The following is a 27,974-nucleotide window of genomic DNA, read 5'->3' as shown; positions in this document are numbered from 1 at the left end:
TTCCCTACCCTGAGGAATTAGATGTCTACGATAAGGATGGTGACTATAATGGGCCTCCATGCCAGGTCACGCTTTGTAGCTTAGCTCTTCATCAAAAAACAAACTCTCACACCGGACGCCATTGTATATCTCCTATAACCCTCTCGTTTTGCTTGCCACACGTGGCATGTTTCCAGCAACAGGGTAATTGTACTATTTGTTTTTGCTGTAGGAGTCACTCCGGGGTAAAACCTCTGACAGCCAGAGGCCACAGTGTCAGGGAGAAGTTACTGGATGCAAGCGACAAACAGCGAATAGTGCTGTAATGTGCAGTTTATCAAAGAAGGTTGAATCAGTTCATTTTTGTTGTGAACATTTAGATGTGGTGTTAGTAAAATTTATGATCTGTCCCCTCAAGAAAGTGCTTTGAGTGGCCCTTGCAGCTAGAAAAGTGCTATATAAATGCAATCCATCCATCTGGACACCAGGTATCCAGATGAACTGATTCAACCTTCTTTGATTTTCTTACCTGGATTATTGAGCATGCATCAAGACATGTAATGTGCAGCCATTCCTACCAGGACATTTTCTGGACTTTTTTTTTGGTTTTTTGGTTGTTTTTTTTTTTTACTTTTCAGGAAACTTCAAAATTGTCTGATTGACAGTAACATTATGAAACTGTATTCCGCAAACAAGTTGCCCCTTCCCTGCCTACAATACCAATGCGGTTCTCTCGGTCACTCTTCTCTGTCTCCCTTTCTCTTTCTTTTAACCAGGATCTGCTCAACTTTGATGACCCTCTGAATATTGACGCAGCAGAGCATCACCTGAGAGACAAGGTCAGAAAAGACAAGATTAAATACACCTACCACAAACTTTGTTTTATTAGTTTCCACAATCAATTCAGGTGACAGTAAAGTGGAATATGCCCACGTCCACCGGTGGTTTGGTGTGAGGGATCTCATCCAACAGTGTCCACGTGCCATAATGTCAGTGATTTCCTCTTGATTAAACACATAACCATAATGGCTTGAGTCTTAAGCAAGGCTGTCCAACTAAGTAGATTTCTATGCTTACCTCTCACACACTGCTCGCAGTTACAAGTATGCACCATGGTTCCTCAAACAAGTTCCCCATTCCCTGCCTACCTCTGCAGTCGCCATAATATCACCAATAATATCACAACTAGTTTTCATGTAAAGCCTCTTTGAAAGACACATTTTTTGTGTAAAGTCATTTTCTGCATGTTGGGTGAAACTCGGTTGGCACAGTGGCGCAGTGGTTAGTGTGGTTTCCTCACAGCAAGGAGGTCCTGGGTTTGAGCCCAGGTAGTCCAACCTTGGGGGTCATCCCGAGTCGTCCTCTGTGTGGAGTTTGCATGTCCCCCCCCCGTGTCTGCGTGGGTTTCCTCCAGGTGCTCCGGTTTCCTCCCACAGTCCAAAGACATGTAGGTCAGATGAATCGGCTGTACCCTAGGTGTGAATGTGTGTGTGTGTGTGTGTGTGTGTGTGTGTGTGTGTGTGTGTGTGTGTGTGTGTGTGTGTGTGTGTGTGTGTGTGTGTGTGTGTGTGTCGGCCCTGTAATGGACTGGCAGCCTGTCCAGGGTTTCTCCCCACCTACTGCCCAATGACTGCTGGGATAGGCCCCAGCATCCCTGTGACCCTGAGAGCAGGATAAGTGGTTTGGATAATGGATGGATGGGTCAAACTCCTTGGGTCTTTAGAAAGTATTGTGTTGTAACTGTAATAGTAGGGTGTGTTTTACAAAGGCTTGGTGAGTGGAAGCACAAAGAAGTGTTTCTGACCAGAGAGGTGCTTACAGAAAATGCATTTAAAAGCTCTGTACAGGGAACAGACGAGATTAAATTTAATGCACAAACCTTGTGCATTTGAAGCAGATGGAGAATAATTTGTATATTTCAGCCTTCCTCTGGGGTACTTGGAAAAAAGTTTTCCCTTTTTTGGCAGGTACTTGAACATGGCCATGTTTACCTCTGTGCCTGTGCAGCTAGCAGCAGGTTTTGGAATTTGAAAGTCAAATCATCTCCCTGAATGAGGTCTCTGAGTTTATGCACTCTCATTTACACAGGCCTTACAAATTACTCTGCGCATCTGCGATCGTGTCTGGATATGTGAGTTTGTGCGTCTGGTGCATATATAACTATATATTTAGGTGTGCGAAGACGTGGTTGTTTTTGCGTGCATCAATGTGCATGTATTTGCACATGAATGAGTAAATTTGACTCTTACATCCATGAACAAAGGTTTTGCAGGATTTGACCTTTTTTTTTTTAATTGTGGAGACATGCAATGATAACTGTGGTAACAAAAATCAGCTACTGTAGTGTAAATAAAAGGAAAAGCTGAAAGAAAAACGATGACAGGAAAAAATAGCAACGTGTCATTTCTGAAATAGGAGAAGCCTGTCTTGTTTGTTTTTTGGTTTTTTTTAAGTAGGTTCATAGATTTTATGATCTTTTTTTGGCTAACTGTGATGCAAATAACATTTTGAACTGCCCACCCTTAACACACACACAACACACACACACACACACACACACACACACACACACACACACACACACACACACACACACACACACACACACACACACACACACACACACAAAACAAACCCACGCATGCAGTAAGTCTTTGTTAATCTTTTTTCATCATTGTTTTATCAACATTTTAACAGAAGGGAGTTTGGTTGTGTGACACCAAGTGCCCACCTTACGCTCAGCCAAACATCTCTGCAGGACACTTCAGAAGAAAGAGCAGGCACACTGACTGATAGAGTCTTCTCTGCTTTTTTCTTTCTCTCTCTCCCTCACACTATTTTGTCTCCTTTTTCTCATTTTTTTTCTCACTCCCCCTCCTTTTCATTCGTTTTTTTTCTCTCTCTCACTACCTTTCTCTTTATCGCTGTCTTTCTCTCCCTCTCTCACCCCTTAACTGCGCTCCCCAATCTCTTTATACATCAGACAGTGTTTGTAAGCTTTGGGGCATTGCAGTGAGTCCTCAGAGCACTTGTCACTAATTGCTCTCCTGGAGGTCCAGCCAAACAAACTGGACCTCCAGTGGAGACCACTGAGTCGAGTCTACTTTGAGGTCAGCTGAAAGTCTTTCAGTGTACTGTATTTAACCTTTGGCACTCTATAGATCCTTCTTTGTGATATAGCTCCGAGATGTGCCTGCCAGTGTGTGATAATGGCTGCAGTTAATGGCCATTACATGTTTGCATGAGTTGATATACATGTGGTCATGCTATGCATCAGTTGAAGAGCATCATTTTTTTATGAGCCAGAGGTATGCAGGTCTACAGGGGTAGTTAAGATCAGTGTACCACATAGACCTTTTAGTCTGTGTTTTGTGTGTGTGTGTGTGTGCGCGCGTGCACGCGCAAGAGTGTGTTTTTGTGATTGAGACACGGTGTGGGATTTTTTGTTTCGTTTTGATATATGTGTTAGTTTGGATTATTGTGTTCTTGTAGTTTTTGGATGTGTTTTTGTCTTTGTGTTGTACTGCTGTGGGCTAGGGGAAACGGCATTTCCTTTCATTTCACATACACAAGTGCATGAAGTGAAATGACAAATGAAGTGTTCCTGAGGATGAGTGTCAGTTACAAGCTTTTGACAGTGCTAACACACTTGTGTTTTGTCGCCAGAAGCGCTTAAGGAAAGTTAAGGAAATCGTGGTCTCGTTCAAATCTACAGCCAACCCTTGGCCACCCCGTGTCTGAACATAGAAGTATATTTGGGTCAGTGGCGTGCCATGTGAATGTTTGTGTCCACAAGCAATAAATTGATTTGAATTATCATTAATCTGTGTAAATGTGCCATGAATTCATGGAGGAAGGTTTCCTTTATAGAATAAGATAAGTGCTTGTGTTAAAGTCATGTTTTTACATAATTCTGTTGCCAAAATGTCATTCAGAAACACTGTCCGCACTAAAAATCAAACTAGAAAAACTTATAAAATTATCACAAAAACAAACACTCCTGGCATAACTGAATAAATGTTATTTTACATGTCTTGATGTATGCTCAATAATCCAGGTAAGAAAATCAAAGAAGATTGAATCAGTTCATCTGGATACAGCGTTTATTGACAGATACGTTTCATTACTCAATTAAGTGACCTCTTCAGTCTTAAGTTATTTTACAACATGTAAAAAGAATGGTCAAGATATTTTTATTCTGAAATATGAAAAAATTAAAGTCTTTTGTCCGCAAATTCGAATTTCATCAAATTCAGCAACATGAAATTCCCAGGCCATGTTTGGCCATATCACATGATCAGGGTCATGTGACAACTGGTTATATTACGAAGAGGACCCCTGAAGGTCACTACAAGGGGATACAAGGTGAGTAATTCTCTTTTACATTTTTGATCATTTCACTTTTTTGCTCTCTGGTACAAAGTGGCAAAGATTTGCCTTTCATTCAGAAAGTTGCCCAAAAAGAGATAAGTGATTTTATGAAAAAAATACTTTATTGCATATAAAAATTAATAATTGAAGGTTATAGTAAAAGTTAGTGCTTTGCTTAGATAGCCAAGCAATGGTCTGTTAGAGATGATTGTGTAATAAATTTGTCATGTCATTCAGAAACACAAAGTTTAGTTACTTCACCAAGATGTCATCCACATTACTCAATGACTGAATCAATGATTTTATGTATTTTTGGAAAACTTTATAATTTTACACAATGTTTATATTTAATGTACAACATTTCAAGACAAAATTCTATTTTTACAAATACAACAGATTTTCCGTTATTTTACAGATGCATCTCTCAGATAAAGAAAGATGCTCTCGGTACAGGGCAAACTTGAGGCCTGACTCTGTTGGAAGGGAGGAGAGGCTAGCAAGGAGGAGCGAGCGGCATTTTTGTCATCAAATTATGCAGTCTGGAGGTTGACAGGCTGTGATGTCTGGTGTCCAGAAACACAGTTTAGTCAAACCCAGGTAGTTATGATGATGTCTCCCTCTTTATAGCCTTACAATTTCCTGACATTTTAAGGTACCCCTTGATAGTGTGTGTGTGTGTGTGTGTGTGTGTGTGTGTGTGTGTGTGTGTGTGTGAGATGGAAAGTAAAATTACTGGTTTTGGTTATACAACAACACCCAATACCAGTAGTGTGCACTACAAAGATGCGTAGCATTACAGCTCCAACCTATGTAACGATGAATGTTAAATTAGCATGAATATTCCACACGTTAATTAGATTTCAGTGTTACCGAGTCAAGGTATATTTGAACCAGTGTATTAAACGTTTCTTTTATTGTACCTTAGCTACCACCACGGGAAGCAAGCCAGCAGGACCGATCACTTTCCTACATCTTCACCACCCATACATGCAGCTGAGAGGAGAAGGAACAGTGGTGTTTTAATTGGAGAAACTGAAGGGCATGACTTAAGCAAATAGCAGCAGTCATGAAGCTAACCCCAGCACCTATTGATTATTGTGAGGAAACCCCTCGACTTGCACTTGATGAACCACTTGCAGCTCAAAATGATCCATTAAAGTTTTGTTTTTAAATATTTATTTGGCTGTGATTTATTTTTTGAGGAATTGTCTTTTCCTGTTTTGTGAATATCTGTATCAAGATGTGGTTCAGTTTAGCTGATACCATGTGACATTCACTTATTTACCAAAAAGTAAATTGAAAGTTTAAATGATGTATCTTTTTTCACCGTTTTCCTGTAAAATTAGAGGCGACTTCACAAAAGTGATGGTGTGCAACCTAAAAAAAATAAAAATATTGATTTTTTTTCTTCTTTTTTTGTAGTAAAATTTGTCTACTGTAATCAATTATTAGTGTGATGGTGGATTCTAGTTGAGTTGTTTTAACAGATAGTATTAAAATAGATTAAATTCACTGGACAACAAACTTTTTCAACCGTTTTGCTCCCTGAAAAAAAATGAGAGATTATGATGGACAATGTCTAGCTGAACACAAACGTAATTTCACATTTGCTGTATCACATAGGAATTTGGAGAAACATTAAAATAACTTTTATTGAATTTAGCATGTTTAATCACATAATGATGCTGGCACACTGTGTTGGTTCAACAGCTTAAAATGTTTTGCAGCTGATTTTTGTTTGTACTCAGCATCTGGTGCCTCTGGTATCAGTGTCCAGTGAAAACACTTGCCGAATGACATTTCTGAGTAAAATCTGAAAGATGCATTTGCAAAGCTCTTGAATAAAAACACATGAAATGCAAAGTAGACACTTGAAATATCTTGGAAAAACTTAAAAGTAATATCTTACCACGTTTTTTGATGTTTTGGAAACATAAAGCGTGACTGGACTGACCCCTGTGCAGATGTGATAAAGTCTGATTTGAGACATTATTCTCCTGCTGCAGCACTTCAACATTAGCATTCTGTTCTTTTACAGTCTAGGTTGTATTTTTGTAGTTTTTGCCATTATGCAAATCAGTTTTGACATAATTTTACTCACTGACTTCATTTTGAACATTTTGGACCTGGGACCACCACTAGACAGAGCTTTTCGACGACGTCTTGAGAACAAGCCTAAAACCTTTCCCTTCAATAAAAACAGCACCCCAAAAAACCTCTGTTATCAACCATTGATAGTATTTGAAAGTTTAGGTAATCATTTCTAATTCACACTGTCATTTTCACTTCCAAATACGTGGTTTAATAGTCAGGATAAATGGACTTGTTGAAGCTTGTGTCGTGATGGCCCGTTGTAAAGCTGTGTCCAGCAGTGGTCCAGGATCCAAGATCTTCACCATGAAGCCAGAGAGTAGAATGTTATCATAGGGCGTCCGGGTGGCATGGTAGTCTATTCCGTTGCCTACCAACATGGGGCTCGCTGGTTCGAATCCCTGTGTTACCTGGGGCTTCGTCGGGCATCCCTACAGACACAGTTGGCCATGTCTGCAGGTGGGAAGCCAGATGTGGGTATGTGTCCTAGTCGCTGCACTAGCGCCTTCTCTGGTTAGTCAGGGCGCCTGATCAGGCAGGAGGGGGAACTGGGGGGAATAGTGTGATCCTCTCATGTGCTACATCCCCCTGGCAAAACTCCTCACTGTCAGGATAAAAGAAGCGGCTGGCAACTCCACATGTATCGAGGAGGCATGTGGTAGTCTGCAGCCCTCCCTGGATCGGCAGAGGGGGTGGAGCAATGACCGGGAAAGCTCGGAAGAGTGGGGTAATTGGCCGGATACAACTGGGGAGAAAAAGGGGGGAAATTAAAAAAAGAAAGAAAGAAAAAAGGGTATCATAAATTATATAATGATATGGATTATGGCAAAAACTATGAAAATAAGACCCAGGTTGTTTAAAAAAAACGACTTTTCTTTTAACTGTTAAAAAAAATGTTCCACCCTCACGGTTCCCTCATGTTGAAGAGGTAAGTGAATATGAGGCAGTGATGTGAATTACTTGGGATCAAGCCCAAGTACTCTACGTGCATACAAAAACCTGGTATTCGATGCCCTTATGTTATTTAAAAAGCCACACACACACACTGTGTTTGGAGGGAAAAAAAAGCTACTTTACATGTACCAAGCATGTCTGTGCAAACTGTGTGTGGACTGAAGATGATGCAGCACTGTGGCTGTTGTGTGATGTCTCCATATGCATGTGCATTACAAATTCACAACATGCTGTGCCGGCAAACACACACATTCTCCCTCCGGCACGCACAAACCCAAATGCATTCTTTTTGGGGGTACTTTTTAGTAAAAGGCCTCTTAACATTGAACCTGCACTCCTATTCCAAAGACTCCCACACACACACACAACACACACACACACACACACACTCCCTCCCCCGCTAATTCACTCCACTTCTGATTGCTTGTTTTGTTTAAAACTGTCTCTATAAAGGCTGCAGAAGCCAAGTAGATGGTACAGAACAAGCACGGTAAGTAGTTTTCCTTTTGTTTGCTTGCGAATTTATTCACCTCACCAATTAGACCTCTCAGCTCTTCACGCTGGGGGTTTTCACAGAGGGGTTGCACATTAGTCATGCCTGCATGTCTGCCGCCAGTGCTGTTTAAGCACTCACAAAAACATCGAATTATTTTCCCTCATTATGTCTGAGGACCTTGATGCTCAAACAACATTTTCAGGGCAAACGTGGAGGGACAGTTTTCTCCCGAGAAGAAGTGAGAATCCACAGAATCCATTGTTAACGCGGTGTTATTCCACATTTAAAGAAAATATGCCACAAACGGTTGTTTTTCCTCCTAGGTATATTCAGTAGTAGTTGCTTTCAGAGTTATTTCCACTGGAAGTAACACTGCAGTGTTGTCTCTGTCATTTCAGCTCCAGCATATTGTGGTAAAGCCTCATTTCAGTTTTGACCAACTGCATCGTTTCACTCAACACTTCTTATCCCTGATGGGTGGAATACGCCAACTAGTGGTAGTGGGCTATAACTGATATGTAATGTCTCAGATGCCTCCATGACAATTTGTTAGATTATGGGAATATCCTAAATCCATGTCCAGGATATCTATAAAAATAATTTTTTTTAGGGAAATGTGAGGTTTTCTCATGCGTGTGTGTTTGTGTGTATGTGGGGGGGGGGTCACACTGGTCTTTCTGTATATGTGATGAGTGACCATTTGTCATTTGTCCCTTGATAAATGGTTCTGGTGAATCAAACATTTCTCATTGCAAATGTGTGTGTGTGTGTGTGTGTGTGTGTGTGTGTGTGTGTGTGTGTGTGTGTGTGTGTGTGTGTGTGTGTGTGTGTGTGTGTGTGTGTGCGTTGAATGAGAGAGGGAAAGAGAGTTTCTCACTGACATGTCTATGTCCACTGACTTGCTGCAGTGACGGAATTTCCTTTCCCTTTCCAGTCTCTCTGTGTCGCTAAACTCTCCCTCCTTTTACATCTATCTCTGACCTCCCCCCTCTTTATGTCCCCCTCATTCTCTGGTCACCCTATTTTATTTTCCTCCCTATGATTTAACACTTTTTCACCCTCTCTCCCCTCCAGCATCTCCCTCTCTCTCACTATTCACCTCACTCATTACCATGCACTCATGCTCTCTCTCTCTCTCTCTCTCTCTCTCTCTCTCTCTCTCTCTCTCTCTCTCTCTCTCTCTCTCTCTCTCTCTCTCTCTCTCTCTCACTCTCTCCCACACTCTCTCCCACACTCTCTCTCTCTCTCCCGCTCTCTCACTCTCTCTCCTCTTGTCATTTTATTCCCCCACCCCTGTTCTCTCTCTCTGTATCATACATTCATGGTTCTCTGCAGTCAGAAAAGCTCAACACATGGACTCATCCAACTCTGCAACTCTGACTCCCTCCCACAGCGCTACAGCTTCTGCACTGTGTGTGTGTGTGTGTGTGTGTGTGTGTGTGTGTGTGTGTGTGTGTGTGTGTATGTATGTGTGTGCTTATTTATTTTGAGTCCTGTGTATGTGTTGATGCATGGGTGTGTGTGTGTGTGTGTGTGTGTGTGTGTGTGTGTGTGTGTGTTTTGAAGTGGAACTCCTCCAGCGGCTGCACTCTGGATGCATTTGCTGGCTAAAGAGGCTAATAAAAAGCCTCCTCACAGGGAATGGAGTGTGTGTGTGTGTGTGTGTGTGTGTGTGTGTGTAAAATAAAGAATATTAGTAAACATGACACCAGAATAGAAAAGGCTTAATGACCAGAAAGAGCCTGTGTGTTTAGCATAATGATTGTTTTCTCATCTGCTTACAGGGTGGAGAAGCTATTACATGGGGCCATTGTTTACATGCTCAGCAAAAACCATTTAGCATTCAGAATATATAAATATTCCATCTATCATGTGGTAAATTGAAACACTATACACTGTAAACACAGCAGTTAATGATTATCAGAAAAATGAATATGACGGATGGCACACTGCCTGTAGATATTAACCAGGATATGGAGGCTTGTTAATATCTCATCACTTTAAGTATTTGTATTAGTGATCAGCGTTAGCTTGGTTTCCTTTATAAGAGTCAGAATATTTGGGTGTCTGGTTAGCGAAGCGGTCTATTCTGTTGCCTACCAAAATGGGATCGCCGGTTCAAATCTGTTACGTCTCGCCGCTCCACACCCGCTCTGCAGTGTAACCTTGGCCAAGGCTCAACGTCTCCCCGCTCCACACCCGCTCTGCAGTGTAAGCGTACCCGGAGCTCTGCCAACTCCACCTGATGCCTGTTTCCTCGTTACCCCTCCACTCACCTGTTGGCAATCACCTCCCTATATCTGGCTGTGTCACTCTCAGCTTGTTGCCAGTTCGTGCCGTTCCCTGGGAGAGTACTTGTGCTTGTCCTGCTCATCGAAGTTTGTTTACTTACCTGGATCTTCCCTGGAGATTTCTCTGTTGGACCTTCCTCGTTGCTCCCCTTCCCCTGTGCGCTGCTTTCCGTTTACGAAGAGGATTTCTTCACTCCAGCGTTGCTGTGATTTTCCGTTCTCCTTTGGTATCCTCCTGTTTACCCCCCCCCCTCCTGCCTGGATTAAGGGCCGACTCCACTGTTCCCGGATTAAAGGGCGACTCCACGGTTCCCGGCTTAAAGGTGGACTTCGCGTTTCCTGGTGAAAGTGGACTTCCTGAGTTTTCTCTTCAATAAATTAGCCTGTTGGTCCCGCTATATTGTGCCTTCTGTGTTTGTGCTCTTGGGGTCGGGTGCAAACCCTAACAGTACGAACTGGCCATGACGACCCCAGCCAGCACAGACGGCACACCCACAGCCAATCCGGTGCAAGCAGCCCTAGTAAAACAAATTCAGATTACCAACGCCCATTCCCAGCAATTACAAGAGGCTTCGGTTGCTGTGCAGGGTCTCCAGTCTCAAGTTCAACCCCTGCAAGCTTCTGTGGAAGCTTTAGCTGTCCAGCAGGCGGCGATGGCGAGTCAGCAGGCAGAGATCATGCAACAACTGCAGACCATTTCAGCAGCTCTTGCCAACCAGCAGCTGAACCAGCCTGTACCGCCAGCAAGTGCGCCCCCTGTGGCCGCCGCTCCAGTAGATCCTCCGGTTCCTGTTTATTTACCCCGTGGAACCATCATTACCAGTCCACGCCCATTTGACGGTAACTTTGAAACTTGCTCTACCTTCATTATGCAGTGTGAGCTTGTTTTCACACACCAGCCCACCGTGTTCTCCAGTGATGCTGTTAAGATCGCTTACGTGACCAACCTGCTCAGTGGTCGAGCAGCGCAGTGGGCTACGTCTTCTTGGTCCATGGGGGCCAGCTACTGTAACTCTTATAGAGACTTTGTCGCAGAGCTACGTAAGGTTTTCCACCATCCGGTAAGCGGTCGGGATTCTGACTCACGACTGAATAACATCCAGCAGGGCGGCGCCAGCGTCACAGATTACTCCGTCGACTTCCGCCTGGCTGCCGCTGAGAGCGGATGGAATGACCAGGCCCTGCGTGCCACTTTTCGTAGAGGATTGAGCGAGGCGGTGAAGGATCAACTTGCTACCCGAGAAGAACCCTCATCTCTGGATGACCTCATTGCTCTCGCTATCCGCATTGATGGACGTATCCGGGAGAGAAAGCGTGAGAAGGCCTTGCGTGGAACTTCCTTCAATCCCAGAACTACCTCTGCGTCAGACCGAACCGCTGTTCCCGTTTCCCCGGCCAATCCCTCCTCTGACTCTTTCGCGACAACGCCACCTGGGGATGTAGAAGAGCGGATAGAGGTAGGACGTGCTAGACTTACTCCTGCTGAACGGGAGAGCCGATTCAAGGCAGGTCTTTGCCTGTACTGTGGTCTTAAGGGGCACCGACTCCGCGACTGTCCCTCACGGCCAAAAGAGTAGGCTTACCAGGACCAAGGGAGATCCTAGTAAGCCGCCTTTCCTTCTCCCGTGGGTCCGAATCTCGCGGCCATCTTGTTCCTATTGCCTTAGTCTGGGCGGGCCAGAGACTTTCCCTTGGAGCCCTGATTGATTCCGGAGCAGATGATAGTTTTATGGACCTTGACTTTGCCTCGCAGGCAGACATTCCCCTTGAGTCTCTTGGGACCCCCATTGATGCGTTTGCCTTGGATGACCGGAGATTAGCCTGTATCACACAGCGGACCGTCCCCGTTACTCTCACCGTTGCAGGTAACCACACAGAGACAATGCAATTTTACATCATACGTTCCCCGCTTAATCCAGTTATCTTGGGACGCCCCTGGCTCAGACACCATGAACCCCACATCTCTTGGTCCACAGGCACAGTCCTTGGATGGGGCTCTACTTGCCATGCCCAATGCCTTCGTGCAGCTCCTAGTGCTACGCCTTTGAGCTCGCCTACTCCCCTGCCTCCTGATCTCTCCTCCGTGCCCCCTGTGTATCATGACCTTGGTGAGGTATTTAGCAAGACCCGTGCTAAGTCACTCCCGCCTCACCGCCCGTATGATTGCGCCATTGATCTCCGTCCTGGGGCTACTCTTCCCAGTAGCCGCCTCTACAACTTGTCACTCCCTGAGAAGGCGACCATGGATGAGTACATCACCGAGTCCCTTGCTGCAGGTCTCATCAAGCCCTCGTCTTCCTCTGTTGCTGCAGGGTTCTTTTTTGTGAAGAAGAAGGACGGGGGACTTCGACCTTGTATTGACTACCGGCAACTGAACGCAATCACCATTAAGAACAAGTACCCGCTTCCACTTATGAGTTCGACTTTTGAGCCTCTCTCACAGGCGACCATCTTCACCAAGCTAGACCTGAGGAGCGCTTACCACCTCGTGCGAATCAGGGAAGGCGATGAGTGGAAGACCGCCTTCAAAACACCCCGAGGCCACTATGAGTACTTGGTGATGCCGTTCGGACTCACAAACGCACCAGCAGTGTTTCAGGCGTTTATGAACGATGTACTCCGTGACATGTTGGATGTGTTTGTCGTCGTTTACCTGGACGACATCCTCATTTTCTCCCAGTCTCTTGAGGAACACGTCCAGCATGTTCGCAGGGTACTGGAGCGCCTCCTCCAGAACCAACTCTACGTCAAGGCGGAGAAGTGCCTGTTTCACTCCCCCTCTGTGGATTACTTGGGATTCATCGTAGAGAAGGGACGGACCAGAGCAGATCCCCGCAAGGTCCAGACAGTGGTGGACTGGCCGGAACCTACCAACCGTAAGGAGCTGCAGAGTTTTCTAGGGTTCACAAATTTCTACCGGAGATTCATTCGCAACTACAGCCAGCTGGCAGAACCGCTTACTGCGTTGACCTCCCCAGCCAAACCCTTCATCTGGTCTCCTGCTGCCAGCTCTGCTTTCCAAGTCCTCAAGACAAGGTTCACCTCGGCCCCAGTGCTGCTCCATCCTGACCCCAAGAGACAATTCGTGGTAGAGGTTGATGCCTCGGATTCAGGCGTAGGGGGGGTGCTCTCCCAGCGGTCGGCTGAGGACCAGAAACTCCAACCTTGCGCCTTTTTCTCCCGCCGATTTCTGCCGGCCGAGCAGAATTATGACGTTGGAAACCGGGAGTTACTGGCTGTAGTGGCTGCTCTGGAGGAATGGCGCCACTGGCTCGAGGGCGCTGAGCACCCGTTTCTCATCTGGACGGACAACAAGAACTTGACTCACCTGAGGGCAGCCAAACGTCTCAACAGTCGTCAGGCTCGGTGGGCTGGCTTCCTTAGTCGTTTCAACTATGTTCTGACTTACCGTCCTGGGACACGCAACGTAAAGGCTGACATCCTGTCTCGGCTACACCCGAAGGAAGGCGCGTTTGAAGAGCCTGAACCCATCCTCCCTGCGGCTAGAGTGGTCGGTGTGGTCACTTTTGGTCTTGAGTTGGCTGTTCGCACTGCCCAACGTGCTCAACCCGCTCCGAGTAACGTGCCACCCCGTCGCCTCTTCGTCCCAGATGCTGTTCGGTCTCGAGTTCTTCAGTGGGGTCATAGCAGTCGTTTCTCCTGTCACCCAGGAGTTAGTCGTACCCAGTCGTTCATCGCTCGGCGCTTCTGGTGGCCAACTATGCGGGAGGATGTCAAGAGCTTTGTAGCGGCCTGCACTGTTTGCGCCCGCAGCAAGGCCTCTCACCAGGCGCCATCTGGTCTGTTGCAGCCACTCCCTATTCCTAGCCGCCCCTGGTCTCACGTGGCTTTGGATTTCGTTTCCGGACTACCACCTTCTCGGGGAAACACTGTGGCTCTCACCGTCATAGACCGTTTCAGCAAGGGCGTCCATCTGATAGCCCTTCCCAAACTTCCTTCGGCTGCTGAGACCGCGGACCTCTTGATGCAACATGTCTTCCGGCTTCATGGCCTGCCATCAGATGTAGTCTCCGATAGAGGTCCTCAGTTCACCTCACAAGTGTGGCGTGCATTTTGTAAAGGCATCGGAGCCACAGTAAGTCTGTCTTCGGGCTACCACCCCCAAACAAATGGTCAGACCGAGAGGGCAAACCAGAGCATGGAGACAGCGTTGCGTTGTGTATGTAACAGCAAGCCCTCCACCTGGAGTGAGTACCTACCGTGGGTAGAGTACGCCACCAATTCCCTGGTCAGCTCTGCATCTGGACTTTCTCCATTCGAGGCATCCCTGGGGTATCAACCTCCCCTGTTCGACCCACAGCAGGATGAAGTGGCCGTTCCCTCCGTACAGCTCCACTTGCGACGCTGTCAGCGTGTCTGGAGGACCATCCGGACAGCACTGCTCAAGGCTGGGGAGCGCGCTCGCAGAGGGGCTGACCGGCGACGTACCCCTGCGCCGGAGTACAAGAAGGGACAGAGGGTCTGGCTGTCCACGAAGGACGTTCCCCTCCAGACAACCGACAAGAAACTCTCGCCCCGCTTCATTGGTCCTTTTGAAGTCCAGAAAGTCCTGAGCCCGGCAGCTGTTCGGCTGAAGCTGCCTTCCTCCATGCACATTCATCCTGTCTTCCACGTCTCTCGAGTTAAGCCCGTCTCCAGCAGTCCTCTTATGCCCCCGGTTCCTGAGCCTCCGCCTCCGGAATTTGTAGATGGTCATCCTCAATGGAAGGTCCGCCGGCTGCTTAAAGTCCGGCGCTGCGGCCGCGGGTTCCAGTATCTCGCGGACTGGGCAGGTTATGGACCTGAGGAGCGCAGTTGGATTTCGCGGAAGCTCATTATGGATCCCTCTCTCCTCGCCGACTTCTACCGTGCCCACCCGGGGGCGCCAGGTCAGTCGCCAGGTGGCTCCCGTAGAGGGGGGGGTACTGTTACGTCTCGCCGCTCCACACCCGCTCTGCAGTGTAACCTTGGCCAAGGCTCAACGTCTCCCCGCTCCACACCCGCTCTGCAGTGTAAGCGTACCCGGAGCTCTGCCAACTCCACCTGATGCCTGTTTCCTCGTTACCCCTCCACTCACCTGTTGGCAATCACCTCCCTATATCTGGCTGTGTCACTCTCAGCTTGTTGCCAGTTCGTGCCGTTCCCTGGGAGAGTACTTGTGCTTGTCCTGCTCATCGAAGTTTGTTTACTTACCTGGATCTTCCCTGGAGATTTCTCTGTTGGACCTTCCTCGTTGCTCCCCTTCCCCTGTGCGCTGCTTTCCGTTTACGAAGAGGATTTCTTCACTCCAGCGTTGCTGTGATTTTCCGTTCTCCTTTGGTATCCTCCTGTTTACCCCCCCCCCTCCTGCCTGGATTAAGGGCCGACTCCACTGTTCCCGGATTAAAGGGCGACTCCACGGTTCCCGGCTTAAAGGTGGACTTCGCGTTTCCTGGTGAAAGTGGACTTCCTGAGTTTTCTCTTCAATAAATTAGCCTGTTGGTCCCGCTATATTGTGCCTTCTGTGTTTGTGCTCTTGGGGTCGGGTGCAAACCCTAACAAAATCCCCATGTTACCTCTGGCTTGGCCTGGCATCCCTACAGACATAATTGGCCGTGTCTGCGGGTGGGAAGCCAGATATGGGTATGTTTCCTGGTCGCTGCACTAGCGCCTCCTCTGGTTGGTCTGTTCAGGGGGAGAGGGGGAACTGAGGGGAATAGTGTGATCCTCCCACGCGCTACATCCCCCTGGTGAAACCCCTCAGTCAGGTGAAAAGCTGCTGGTGACCACATGTATCGGAGGAGGCATGTGGTAGTCTGCAGCCCTCCCTGGATTGGGATAGGGGGTGGAGTAGCAACTGGGACAGCTCGGAAGAGTAGGGTAATAGGCCAGATACAATTGGAGAGAAAAAGGGAGGAAAATAAAAAAGTCAGAATATTGTCCACGTGTTTATGAAAAAAAAACGCATGAAGATTCATACATGCACATGTGATACTTAATGAACTGTGTGTCTGTTTCCTGAGTGAGTCAGTAAGAGAAATGCACATGAATGTGCTGTGATAGAACGTCATCAAGCACTGTGTTAATCTACACAGAAGCATTGTGATGAAGTTTTGCAGATGCATAGAAACCTAACGCTAACAGTGAGCCATTACTCAGATTACCATGTAAATGTCATCTATGTGCTTCACATGCACTCTCCGAACGTCCCAGCCCTGTTTGTGTTTATTTGTTGCAAAACTGGAGAAATTCTCGATTAGTCTCCCCGAGCCATCTGCATTTCATGGGAGTGATGTCCTTATTCTAAAGAAGGTTCTTTGCTTTTTGTAGCTCTCCATATACAAAGATTGTAGCAGTTTAGTTTTTGTTTACCCTGAGGGATTTGTCTGCATTTATAAATAATGATTAGGCTGCACTATGCCAGGAGAGCAATAGTTCAGATTCTTATTTTAGCAGTATTAATGGCTATGAATAGTATTTGCACATTGGTAAGTATTTTTTTGAGAGGTAGAATAGCAGGGAACTTGCCCTCAGCCACACGTCTGCATCATATGAAATTAAAGATCACAGTCCAGTCTATTCTGTTGCCTACCAGCAAGGGGATCAGCGGTTCAAATCCCCATGTTGCCTTCAGCTTGGTCAGGCGTCCTTACAGACGCAAATGGCCGTGTCTGCGGGTGGGAAGCCAGATGTGGGTATGTTTCCTGGTCACTGCACTAGCGCCTCCTGCGGTTGGTTTGTCGGTCGGGGCACCTGTTCGGGGGGGAGGAGGGACTGGGGGGGAATAGCGTGATCCTCCCACGTGCTAAGTCCCCCTGGTGAAACTCCTCACTGTCAGGTGAAAAGAAGCGGCTGGCAACTTATGTATCGGAGGAGACGTGGTAGTCTGCAGCCCTCCCTGGATCGGCTGACAGGGTGGAGCGGCGACCAGGACGGCTCAGAAGAGTGGGGTAATTGGCTGGGTACAATTCGGGAGAAATAGGGGGGGGGGTCTAAAAAAAAAAGATCACAGTCCATTCTTGATGAATGGGAAAAGAGAATGTGGCCTGCAGATGCACATAGTATCTCCAAATAAACCACATAGTGTTACTGTCTGGTCCCTACTACATTGATGGCTCTAGTAACTTCGTTATCCAAGGCTGTTCTGTTTATGCAGTCTCTTCTCCAGGAAAAAAATATCAGCTATATAGCGGTGGTGGTGGTGGAGGGGGGGGGGGTTAAGTCCTGTTTCTGCTAACCAGGTGGGCTTTTTTTTATTAATATTATTATTATTATTATTAAGGAGTGATCATCCTCTAAATCATGGATGATCTTTGTGATCCTCTGTTTAGGAAAAGTGCTCAGCTGTACTCTGGGAATTAGATGTTCTTTTCAAAAGGGTTGCCTTGACACACCAGAATGTGTTTGTTAAGCCATTTAAATGATGTGGTCGATGTGGATCCCGGAACATCCTTGACAAGGTGTTTATTATGGGATTAGTATGATGCAGCTGGGAATGGGTTTTGTGTGTGTGTGTGTGTGTGTGTGGGTGTGGGTGTGGGTGTGGGTGTGTGTATTTCATCTGACTGACAGAATATCAGCAGCTTTGCCAGAATAGAAAGAAGCATGTCTGTTTTATGATGGGTTTCTTTTCTTCAGGTACAGGGAGTAGTTTCAGGTTTTATACCGTTGCATGCCAGGAAGTAGCCTTTCCAGCTATTTAATTTGCATATTCTGCAAAGTTCAGGAAAATTTGAGTGAAGTTGTATCACAGTCTTAACAATAGGAAAGTGGAACCTTCTGGGATATCCAGCATGAGAGCAGGATAAGCAGTTCAGATAATGGATGGATGTCTTCATTAAGAAGGCCCTGAGTTGTTTCGAGCTGTGCTACCCTGTTGTTCTGCATCCTAATGAAGGTCCATAGAGCTCATTTGATTTGTTTCTAGTCTCCTCCAGACACCAGTCCAACTGTCTATCAGTCTATCTCTACCCCCATCTCTCTCACTCTTTCCGTCCCCCTCCTGTCTCTCTCTCTCTCCTTCTCATCATCTCATCTTCTCACTCTCAATGTCTTTCTCTCCCTCTTTAAACTTCAAGAGTCCGGCTTAGCTCCAATCAATAGCCATTTACACGACTACATGCACAGTTTTTATTGCATCCCGATAAGCATGTTGTTGCCCGTAACTGTTGTGTGGTGTTGGATAGAGCAGTATTTTGAGCTCTGTACAGTCTTATTAGTGCACAGCAGGAGTAAGTGACATCAGCGTAGGTTGGAAGAAACCAGAGACCTTGACTCATCAGAAGCGTTGTTATGCATTATTAGTCTTCTTTTTTTGGGGGGGGGGGTGGATGTTTTAATCCTTTGAAGACAAAGTAAGTTAGTGTAAGCCCAGTCTTGTAACTTGGTGGTCCCCATATACCCACCATTGGGCTTGTGTGCATATCTTTGTACATATGTGTCTGTGCCTGTCTGTTAATTGCCATTGACATAAACAAATGTCCTGGATATAGCTGCCTTGTCTTAATTGCCAACCTATGTCCCACTGGATTTTGTTCTCTGCTTGGGCAATAATAAATGAGCCAAGTATTGAGTGATTTATTGATGTATGCTATGATGCATGGCTGGGTGTGCGGAGGCATTGGTAACAAGTTCAGGTAAGGGCTGAGAGGCGTACTCTCTTAAAGCCATGTTGTATTGTACTGCATGAAGATGCGTCTTCACAACAACTGCACTCAAACTTCAAAATGTTTTGTTTTAAACTTGTGTTAACCTGACAAATTTGTCAAAATCAATCAACCGAATGGGGTTGGGCAGAATACTTTGAAAAAGTGTTCAGTGCCTGAATACTGAGTACATTGTTCTAAAAGTAATCAGCAGTGTATTCAGTCACAGTATGCCAAAGGAGTAACTTATTCAGATTACATTTAGAATTATTTCAAGTGTGTGCTTGGTGGGGTGAGTTTCGTTACTGAAAGCCCTGACTGAAACATGATGGTACACCAGTGGTAACACTGCAGTAACACTTTCTCACACACTCTCTCTCTCACACACACTCATCAAACACACACACACTCTCCCCTCTGCCCAAAGCCTGTGGAGGTGTATCAAAAGGCTTTAAAGCGGAGGCACGGACTCACAGAAATGCCTGTCTCATTTATAATGAGGAACTTAATAATGAGGAAAACAGAACTGTGAGGCTGCTTGAAAATCTCTCTCTCGCTCTCGCTCTCTCTCTCTCTCTCTCTCTCTGTCTCTCTCTGTCTCTCTCTCTCAATTCAATTCAATATTTGCTTTATTGGCATGACATACATTTTTGTACATATTGCCAAAGCATGTAAAAAAACAGCACAACACAACAATGATTTTCATAACAGCAACAACAACAATGATTATGATATCAGACAACAGTAGCAATAATAGTTTATGATTCCACAGCCTAGCTGGCAAGAACACAGCACCAACAACGCCAAGGCCGTGCGCTCGGCCCCAGGGTGCCACACTCATTGAGAATGCACGCACCTACAGCCCGCACATCACCCCGGACCAAAAGTGTCTGCTGAGAGGCATTCGCTAAATAATGACGACAGCAAATAACAAACAGTGATAGGTGCCGTCGCCCACTGTCTCTCAGGCTGTGGCAGGAAAATATAAATCTTGCTGCAATGCTCGCCGCTGGCCCCCCTCCCAGGACCACCCGCAGCTTACCTGCGTCGTCCATTCCCTTGTACTCTGGAATCACATGTTCCAGCTCCTTGACAAAAGGTGCTGTTTTTCAAATGTTTCACATATAAGAAGAAATTGCACCCCTCTCTCTCAATCACATACTCACTCACACACTCACACCTGAGCTCCCAACCCTCCCTCGCTTCCTCGCCCCTCCCCTCCCTTCTCTCCACTTGTGCCTCGTGTAGTCGGGGACTTTCCTTCACTTTGTTTCCCCAGTTCTGGCAGATTTTAGGGGAAGCCACGAGCTCCTGCAGGCTTTCACCTGCATCTGCATCCCCAGAAGGCAGTGTATTATTTCTATATAGTACCTGTATAAATCACTGGGGGAGGGTTAATTTCTTTACCCGGGTGAAGTGGTGGCAGGGCTGGATAAAAAGGGGCTGGCTGTAGTCTGAAGAAGTTGCAACAAACTGAAACTCGCTTGCAATCCTCAAACTAATTACAAAGTTGCAGTCTCAGCCAAATTCTCTCACAAAGTACTGTGAGAGAGATGGCTTATTATAAAGAACGGGGGGGAAGAAAGTATATGGTGGCATTTTCACAGCGAACTTGTTGTTTGCATGAGATAATATAATGAGGCTTTACCCAACATGTCAAACATAGTTGTGGCCCTCTGTCCTTTCACTACCCTATGTTAGTTTTTCAAGGCCTCCAGGTTTGTGTGTGAGTCGGTAATTGGAACTGGTCTGTCCATTCAGGCGAAACAATTTGAACAAAATCCATCCATCCATCCGTTATGTAAATCGCTTATCCTGCTCTCAGGGTCGTGGGATGCTGGAGCCTATCCCAGCAATCATTGCGCGGTAGGCGGGGAGACACCCTGGACAGGCCGCCAGTCCGTAACAGGGCCAACACACACAAACACACACACGCACGCACACACACACTTTCACACCTAGGGACAATTTAGTACAGCCAATTCACCTGACCTACATGTCTTTGGACTGTGAGAGAAAATCGGAACACCCGGAGGAAACCCACGCAAAGGACATAGCAAGAGAGGACGACCCGGGACGACCCCCAAGGTTGGACTACCCCGGGGCTCGAACCCAGGACCTTCTTACTGTGAGACGACTGCACTAACCACTGCGCCACTGTGCCGCCCAAACAACAACAATGAACAAAACAAAAACAAAAACAAAAACTTTACAAATTGAATTGAATTGAACAAAATCCAAGTCTTGTATTTTTTTTCAGTTTGAACGGGGGACCATTGAGACAGGTCTAACCTTTTGTTTGTTTAGTCTAACACACAATTTGTGTTATTCTACGCTGCTGTAGGAAGGAATTTTCTGTTACTGTTTATATTTGTGTGAAGTGTCCTAATCTGGGGCCAACTCCCCCCCATATGTTTTAATAAAATTTCATTGTGGTTTTACTGACTTAAAAACATGCACAGAAGAATATGACTGAATTTATTCATCCTTAAATTTGTCCCTCCCCAAAACTCTAAAGGAGATCTTATTCCTATTATATGTTTTTTGTGCTGTCTGCATATTGTTTTGTGGTTGGTTTCTGAAGCAAGGATTTATTTGACACTTAAACTGGACTGCAAGAATTAATTTGTGTGTGTGTGTGTGTGTGTGAGAGAGAGAGAGAGAGAGAGAGAGAGAGAGAGAGAGAGAGAGAGAGAGAGAGAGAGAGAGAGAGAGAGAGAGAGAGAGAGAGAGAGAGAGAGAGAGAGAGAGGTTCATGTGAAATTACATGTCCCATGTGTTCATGTGCGTGGTCTGTGTGTTTGGTTACCACACTAAGCAGTTGGAGGCATATGTTCCTCAGCAGCGGTGTTGCCCCTGTGTGTGCGGTAACTGAGCCTCTTGTCATCATAGATGAAGTTACTGCTGTTTATTTGTCATCCAGTTGTTGTTCTTGGCTCAATCTCTCTCCATCTTTTTCCTGCTCTCTTGCTCTCTTTTGCACCCCTTACCCACCCACCCACACACACCTGTCGTAGTCTAGTGACTACCCAGGAGCCTGCAGGGATGTGTGTGTGGGTTACAGAGTGACCGTGGCTCTCTTGGTAAATCAGTGCCCTGATGTCATTGGGAGACCCAACTGTGAGAGTTAATTTTTCACAGCAGGACGCATACCGTAGAGCATGATGGGATTTAGGGGCCCGGGGCCCAGCAGTGATGAGGGGATGAGAGGGTGACAGGAAGTCAGAGGAGAGGAAACGAGTGGAGAGAGAGAAGGGAGGTGGTAATTTAGCTCAGAAGAGGGGTGGAATGCAGCAGGGAGGAACTGCAGTAAGAGTCACAGGCGACATTTTTTTTACCTCGTAAAGAGAAAATGATGTGTGAATGCTCACTCGGGGTACTGGATCATATCATGATGTGATGTTTATATTCTTTTACCAACAAATATAACTGATGTGCTGGCACACTGGTTTGGAAGCAAGCGGCAACACAGTGTTGGATGAGCTCCAATTATGAAAAGTGAGAAATGCATCTGAGTAAAATAAAAAGAAAGCCACTTTATTTCATAAAGGTTACCACGATTGTGTTCTCTGCATTTAATCCATGCTATTGTATAGGAGCAGTGGGTAGCTGCAGCACCCGGGGACCAACCCCAGTTCTTCTTTCCATTGCCTTGCTCAGGGGCACAGACAGGAGTGTTAACCCTAACATGCATGTCTTTAGCCTGTAATGTAATGACGTCTTACATAGAATGAACACGTTGAAAGTGAAATTTGGTGTCAGTAGTTAAAAAAGAGGATATTAAGGATTGTAGCTTTAACCATGCAAGATCTGGAGAGATCCCCAGCCTGTCCATTTCAAGTAACTCCCCCCTGCACACACACACACACACACACACACACACACAAATGGGGAGCACAGACCACCAGGAGGAAGGCTGGAAGGGGCAGCTGATTTCTTGATGCTTTGAGCTCTGATACAATCAGGTGAAGGAGAGGGAGAATAAGAGAAGGAAACACTGAGTGTCACAGGAGAGAAGAGGAAGAGGAGTTGATAGAAGAATCAATAGAGGGAAAGGAGGAAAAAGAGAGTGAGGAGAATGGAGGCAGGATGGAGATGGGGGGGAAAAGGAGTGGTGGGAGGATTGGCTGGGGTAAAAGGAAAACACAAATCCCATGAGGAGGCAGAGGGCCAGGAATAGAGAGGCAAAGCAACCACAAATAAGGGATGGCAGAGGGCAAGGGAGGAGTGGAACGAGGGCAAACATTACTTGGAGGGATGAGTGACGGAGACCAGGTTTTTAGGGGTGGGGGGGTGAAAGGAGGGTCACCACAGCCAGAGAGGGGGAGGCTTGGAGGAGCAGAGAGAGGAAAAGCGACAATGTCCAAGGAAAGAAATATAAACACAGAGCAAGAGACCACAGTTTTTTGTTTTTTTTTTGTTTTTTGACATTTTCACCAGTGATTTGATCCAAGCCTAATCCAGCTGGTTTCTCTTATTAAGCCAATTGAATATAGTTACAAATCTAAAAATCGGGGCGTCCGGGTAGCGTAGTGGTCTATTCCGTTGAGTACCAACACGGGGATCTTCGGTTCGAATCCCTGTGTTACCTCCAGCTTGGTCGGACATAACATGAAGATGTGGGTATATGTCCTGGTCACTGCACTAGCACCTCCTCTGGTCGATCGGGGCGCCTGTTCGGGGGGGAGGGGGAACTGGGGGGAATAGCGTGATCCTCCCACGCGCTACATCCCCCTGGTGAAACTCCTCACTGTCAGGTGAAAAGAAGCGGCTGGCGGCTCCACATGTATCAGAGGAGGTATGTGGTAGTTTGCAGCCCTCCCCAGATCGGCAGAGGGGGTGAAGCAGCGACCAGGACGGTTCGAAAGAGTGGGGTAATTGGCCAGGTTCAATTGGGGAGAAATCAAATTTAAAAAAAAATGATTCTAGGTACCATGGTTGACATAACCCATAGTTTTATTTATACTACGTTCTGTTTCCAGCCTGTGCAACAGTCTATGTGGTCCCACTTCAGATGTCAACATCATTTACAGCAAGTCCAGAGTACACAGAAACCCTAGCTGGAAGAAAGAAATTGGTTTTAAAAGTGTTTGAGCTCAAAATTGTATGACACGCTAAATCATTATTTTGTAAAGGAGGACATTTTGTCCATCTGTATTGTGTAAATTTTGGGTTTGAATCGTTCGATTTCTTGCATAAAGTGTGAATAAATTGATGGATCAGTTGTGTAATTGATGGTCTTTCTCGTTTCGTTGTAAACTGCCCGACTTATTCGCCATTTTATTTCCATCTTTATCTAATTTAAGCTTTTTCTACCTCCCACCCTTTTTTCTCCCTCTCTCTCTCTTTACAACCTAGGAGGATTTCCGGAATAAGGTTCAAGATTACATCAAGCACTATGCCAGATGATAGACACATCCTGTACCAATCACCGTCTATCTGCAAACTTTCTGCACCAACCAACCTGCAAATCAACCAACCGAACAGCTCTGCTTGTCCCTCCCAATGCCTCCATGGTGGCGAAACGACCGCCGACCCTTGAACTCGTACACCTCCCCTATTATCTCGTCGACCAATCGCACGCTGACCCCAGCTTTGACCCAGCTGCAACACCCTCTCTGCCGCTGAAGGAGGGGGGGGGGGACGGAAATTAAAAAGTGAGAAAAGGAAAAAAAAATAGATGTGTTTGAAGAAGGACCTCTGTGACATGGAAGAGAAAACACTCACCCAATCCTGACTGATTGGATGAGTGTTGTGCTAACACCAATGCCTGTTCGTCGCAGCATTATTGCCCAGTAGCGGGACTGCCCCCTGCTGTCTAAGCCAATCAGATGTGAGCCATGCTAACGTGCAGCGAGGGAATGAAAAACTCAGCTCAGGAGAAATTTAAACCAAGTTCTCCTGTTTTTTAACAACCGACCAGACGAGAGAAAGAAAGATTATCATGTTTTATCAGCTCCAGTGCCTGCCATGTTTGTGTTGCAAAGGAGACAAAGCACGCTAACACACACGGAGACAAAGCATGCTAGCACACACACACACACACACACACACAAACAAGTGAGTTGTGAACATTCACACTGGAAAGCTTGCAGCCGAACCCCCCCACTTGACAGCATGTGAATGAGTCAAAGCCCCCCTCCTTTTCCCACCATGTTGTGTGCCTCAGACACACACACTCTCACACACACACACACACACACACCCATCAGCTCCTGTCTGTTCATAGCTCAGGTGGGATACAGCTGGGAGAGAAAACAACATTAAAGATGACATCAAGAAGAAGAGATACCACGGACTGCCATTTTTTATCAGTCGAAGGCAGGAAGCACCTTGACTGCTGACACCCCCACCACCACCACCACCACCACTACTACCCCAGCCATATGTTGCACAGTGCTTTCAAGTCCTCTCCCTCGCTCTTTCTGTCTCTCTTCCCAACTGCCGCTCTTTTCCTTTTCTGTTGTCCTCCATCTGTCTTTGTTATATTTCAACTCTCCAACAACCCGCACACACACACACACATACACACGCACATGCCCTGCCAACACATGACGGAGGTGGAGCAAGTGGTCATTCATACTTGGGTCTGGATGACATTTAATGCATTAAATGCTTTATTCTGTGCGTCACAGAATCTACTAATCCCATGCCTGTGTCCAGTGAGTTTTTCTACTTGTGTTTTATGAGTTAAGTGTGCAACCTAAAACACCTCCCTTTGCATCGTTTACAGTCACCCTCTGTGACCGACATTTTTCCGTGACGAAAACAACTCATCACCGAGTCAGAGTGTTTGAATCATGTCAAAACATTTTTGTCTCAATAGTTGGACACAAGGACCTTTCAAAGACATAAGGTCCTCGCAAAGAGCGGTGGACATTGGCTTGCTATGACAAAGATGCATTACAGGTTAAGCCTGATCCTGTCTGTCTGCTGCAGGACAGTTCCTTAGATGTAATGTGTGTGTGTGTGTGTGTGTGTGTGTGTGTGTGTGTGTGTGTGTGTGTGTGTGTGTGTGTGTGTGTGTGTGTGTGTGTGTGTGTGTGTGTGATATGTAGGTGTGTATGCACACATACCCATATGCATCTGTGAGTCTGTACATGTGAACATATACACACAAACACATAGGCTCCCACATTGAGCCTGTGTGTGTGTGTGTGTGTGTGTGTGTGTGTGTGTGTGTGTGTGTGTGTGTGTGTGTGTGTGTGTGTGTGTGTGCTCGCAGTATCTCAGAACATAATGTCTGTCTTCACGCTATTCAGCTTAGCATTCACACATTTGCATGAGGCAAAGTGTATGTGATCTGCCAGTGGTGCATTTTACTAAAGATGTTGAACATTAGGTGTTTGAGATTGAACTTAATGCTTGTAAAAGAATGTGTTTGTGTGTCTGTGTGGGTGTAGGTGATTTGTTTGTGCAGGGATACGTGATCCTTTTTGCTCCTGCTTATCCACGTATGCGTTTGCAGTGTGCAGAATAAGTATCGAGGACTATTCTGAAGTGACCATTATTCACTGCAGACAACAAACCCAGAGTACACCAACAGCGCAGTTTGGGTGTTTGTATGGTTCCCATGTTGTAGGACTGTAGAAGAAGAGTTAAAGCAAGAGGGTGCAGCTTTAGCTCAGTGCCCCAATACCTAAGCTTGTGTGTGTGTGTGTGTGTGTGTGTGTGTGTGTGTGTGTGTGTGTGTGTGTGTGTGTGTGTGTGTGTGTGTGTGTGTGTGTGTGTGTGTGTGTGTGTGTGTGTGTTTGCTTGCCTGAATGCTGATGTGTTGAGACAATGTGACTTCCTGTTAGCATGCTGTGATCATTTTCTGTCCCTTCTCGTTCTGCTGCTGTACCTGCCCAGGAAAAGGACACCAGTGCAAAGATGAGTGTCATTCACCCAAAAGCGGAGAAAAAGAACTGTTACAGGCAGCTGCCAAAACAAAGCCTGAGACAATGACGGATATCAAGTATATGTGTGAGTGCACGAGTGAGTCTGTGGCGTGTGCATGTGGACATACCCAGTTATTTTCCTGGCACAGTGCAGGTCCATTCAGCCACTCTGTGCGTAAGGCAAACAGTAATTCTGAGGCCATGCGTATCACTCCATCATGGCCTTAGTTGACTCTTTTGGAATACCGGCACCCAATCGCTGAGTCTTTCAGCATAAATTAAACATTTCTTTAAGTCGCCCTCCATAACCCAAGTCAGTCACCGTGTCCAAACCCAGGCCAATGGCTCTGGAAGATTCTACAACAGTGCACGGACATAATCCAGGAACGTAAACAAGAACAACACGTGATACCCCATCTGTTGTTATGGCGTGCTGGCAGAAGCCCAACGTTTTGTACTTTATGTTGGACTTTTCAAGATGTTGAGTTCATGTATTGATACTTCCGCTACGTCCATTTTGGCAGTTACCTGTAGTTTGGACAGATTGGTTTTGCTTGAACTAGCTCTTTCAATGGGCCAGGGGAGAAGCCTGACTTCCCTTCAGTCTGTTAAGATCCTCAACTATTTCTTTCTCAGATTGTATATCCATTTTTTTAAGCTATATTAAAGAGAATATAAATCAAAAAGTGTATGCTTTGTTTTATTTATCAGGGTAATGCAAGGTTTTCTCAGACTACACTGGTTTACAGTTAATGCAAGCGTTACGTCAACACAAACACGTTTAATTTTGTGATCGTTTCAAAGAGTTTACCTTCTGAGTCAATCGTGTAAAAATGTGTTTACACAGCAAAAATGTTGTCCAAATAGAGACAACATTTTCTCATGTTTCTCAATTCATATAAAACAAGCAAAATAATCTGCAAGTGCAGTAAGATATTTCAACTCATGGTAAGACTTACCTAATTCCTGATAGGCTAATGAAGCAAGACCAGACATTTTTTTAACTGCTTTATTAATCCCCATGGGGCAATACTTCCTCTGCATTTAACCCATCCTAGCTGTGTAGCTAGGAGCAGTGGGCAGCTGCAGCGCCCAGGGACCAACTCCAGTTCGTCTTGCCATGCCTCGGTCAGGGGCACAGACAGGAGTATAAACCCTAACATGCTTGTCTTTTTGATGGTGGGGGAAACCGGAGCACCCGGAGAAAACCCACCGCAGACATGGGGAGAACATGCAAACTCCACACAGAGGACGACCTGGGATGACCCTCAAGGTTGGACAACCCCGG

The 27,974-nt window shown here is 46.1% G+C and overlaps 1 protein-coding gene across 2 annotated transcripts in view; it reads left to right on the top strand.

The window, feature by feature from the left end:
• The window catches only part of ube2f (ubiquitin-conjugating enzyme E2F (putative)), a 122,544-nt gene extending 96,722 nt beyond the window's left edge, over positions 1–25,822 (top strand). For both annotated transcript variants that reach the window (XM_056289226.1, XM_056289225.1), the window contains 2 exons: positions 756–818; positions 24,165–25,822. In XM_056289226.1, coding sequence (XP_056145201.1) covers positions 756–818; positions 24,165–24,215 — 114 coding nt within the window. In that variant the 3' untranslated portion in view covers positions 24,216–25,822. The remainder of the gene's footprint in view (positions 1–755; positions 819–24,164) is intronic.
• The last annotated feature ends 2,152 nt before the right edge of the window (positions 25,823–27,974 follow it).

The sequence above is a fragment of the Lampris incognitus genome, chromosome 11, assembly GCF_029633865.1.
Source record: "Lampris incognitus isolate fLamInc1 chromosome 11, fLamInc1.hap2, whole genome shotgun sequence".
Lineage (NCBI taxonomy): Eukaryota > Metazoa > Chordata > Actinopteri > Lampriformes > Lampridae > Lampris > Lampris incognitus.
Note: the sequence above shows the minus strand (reverse complement) of the source record. Positions and strands in the feature narration are given on the sequence as shown.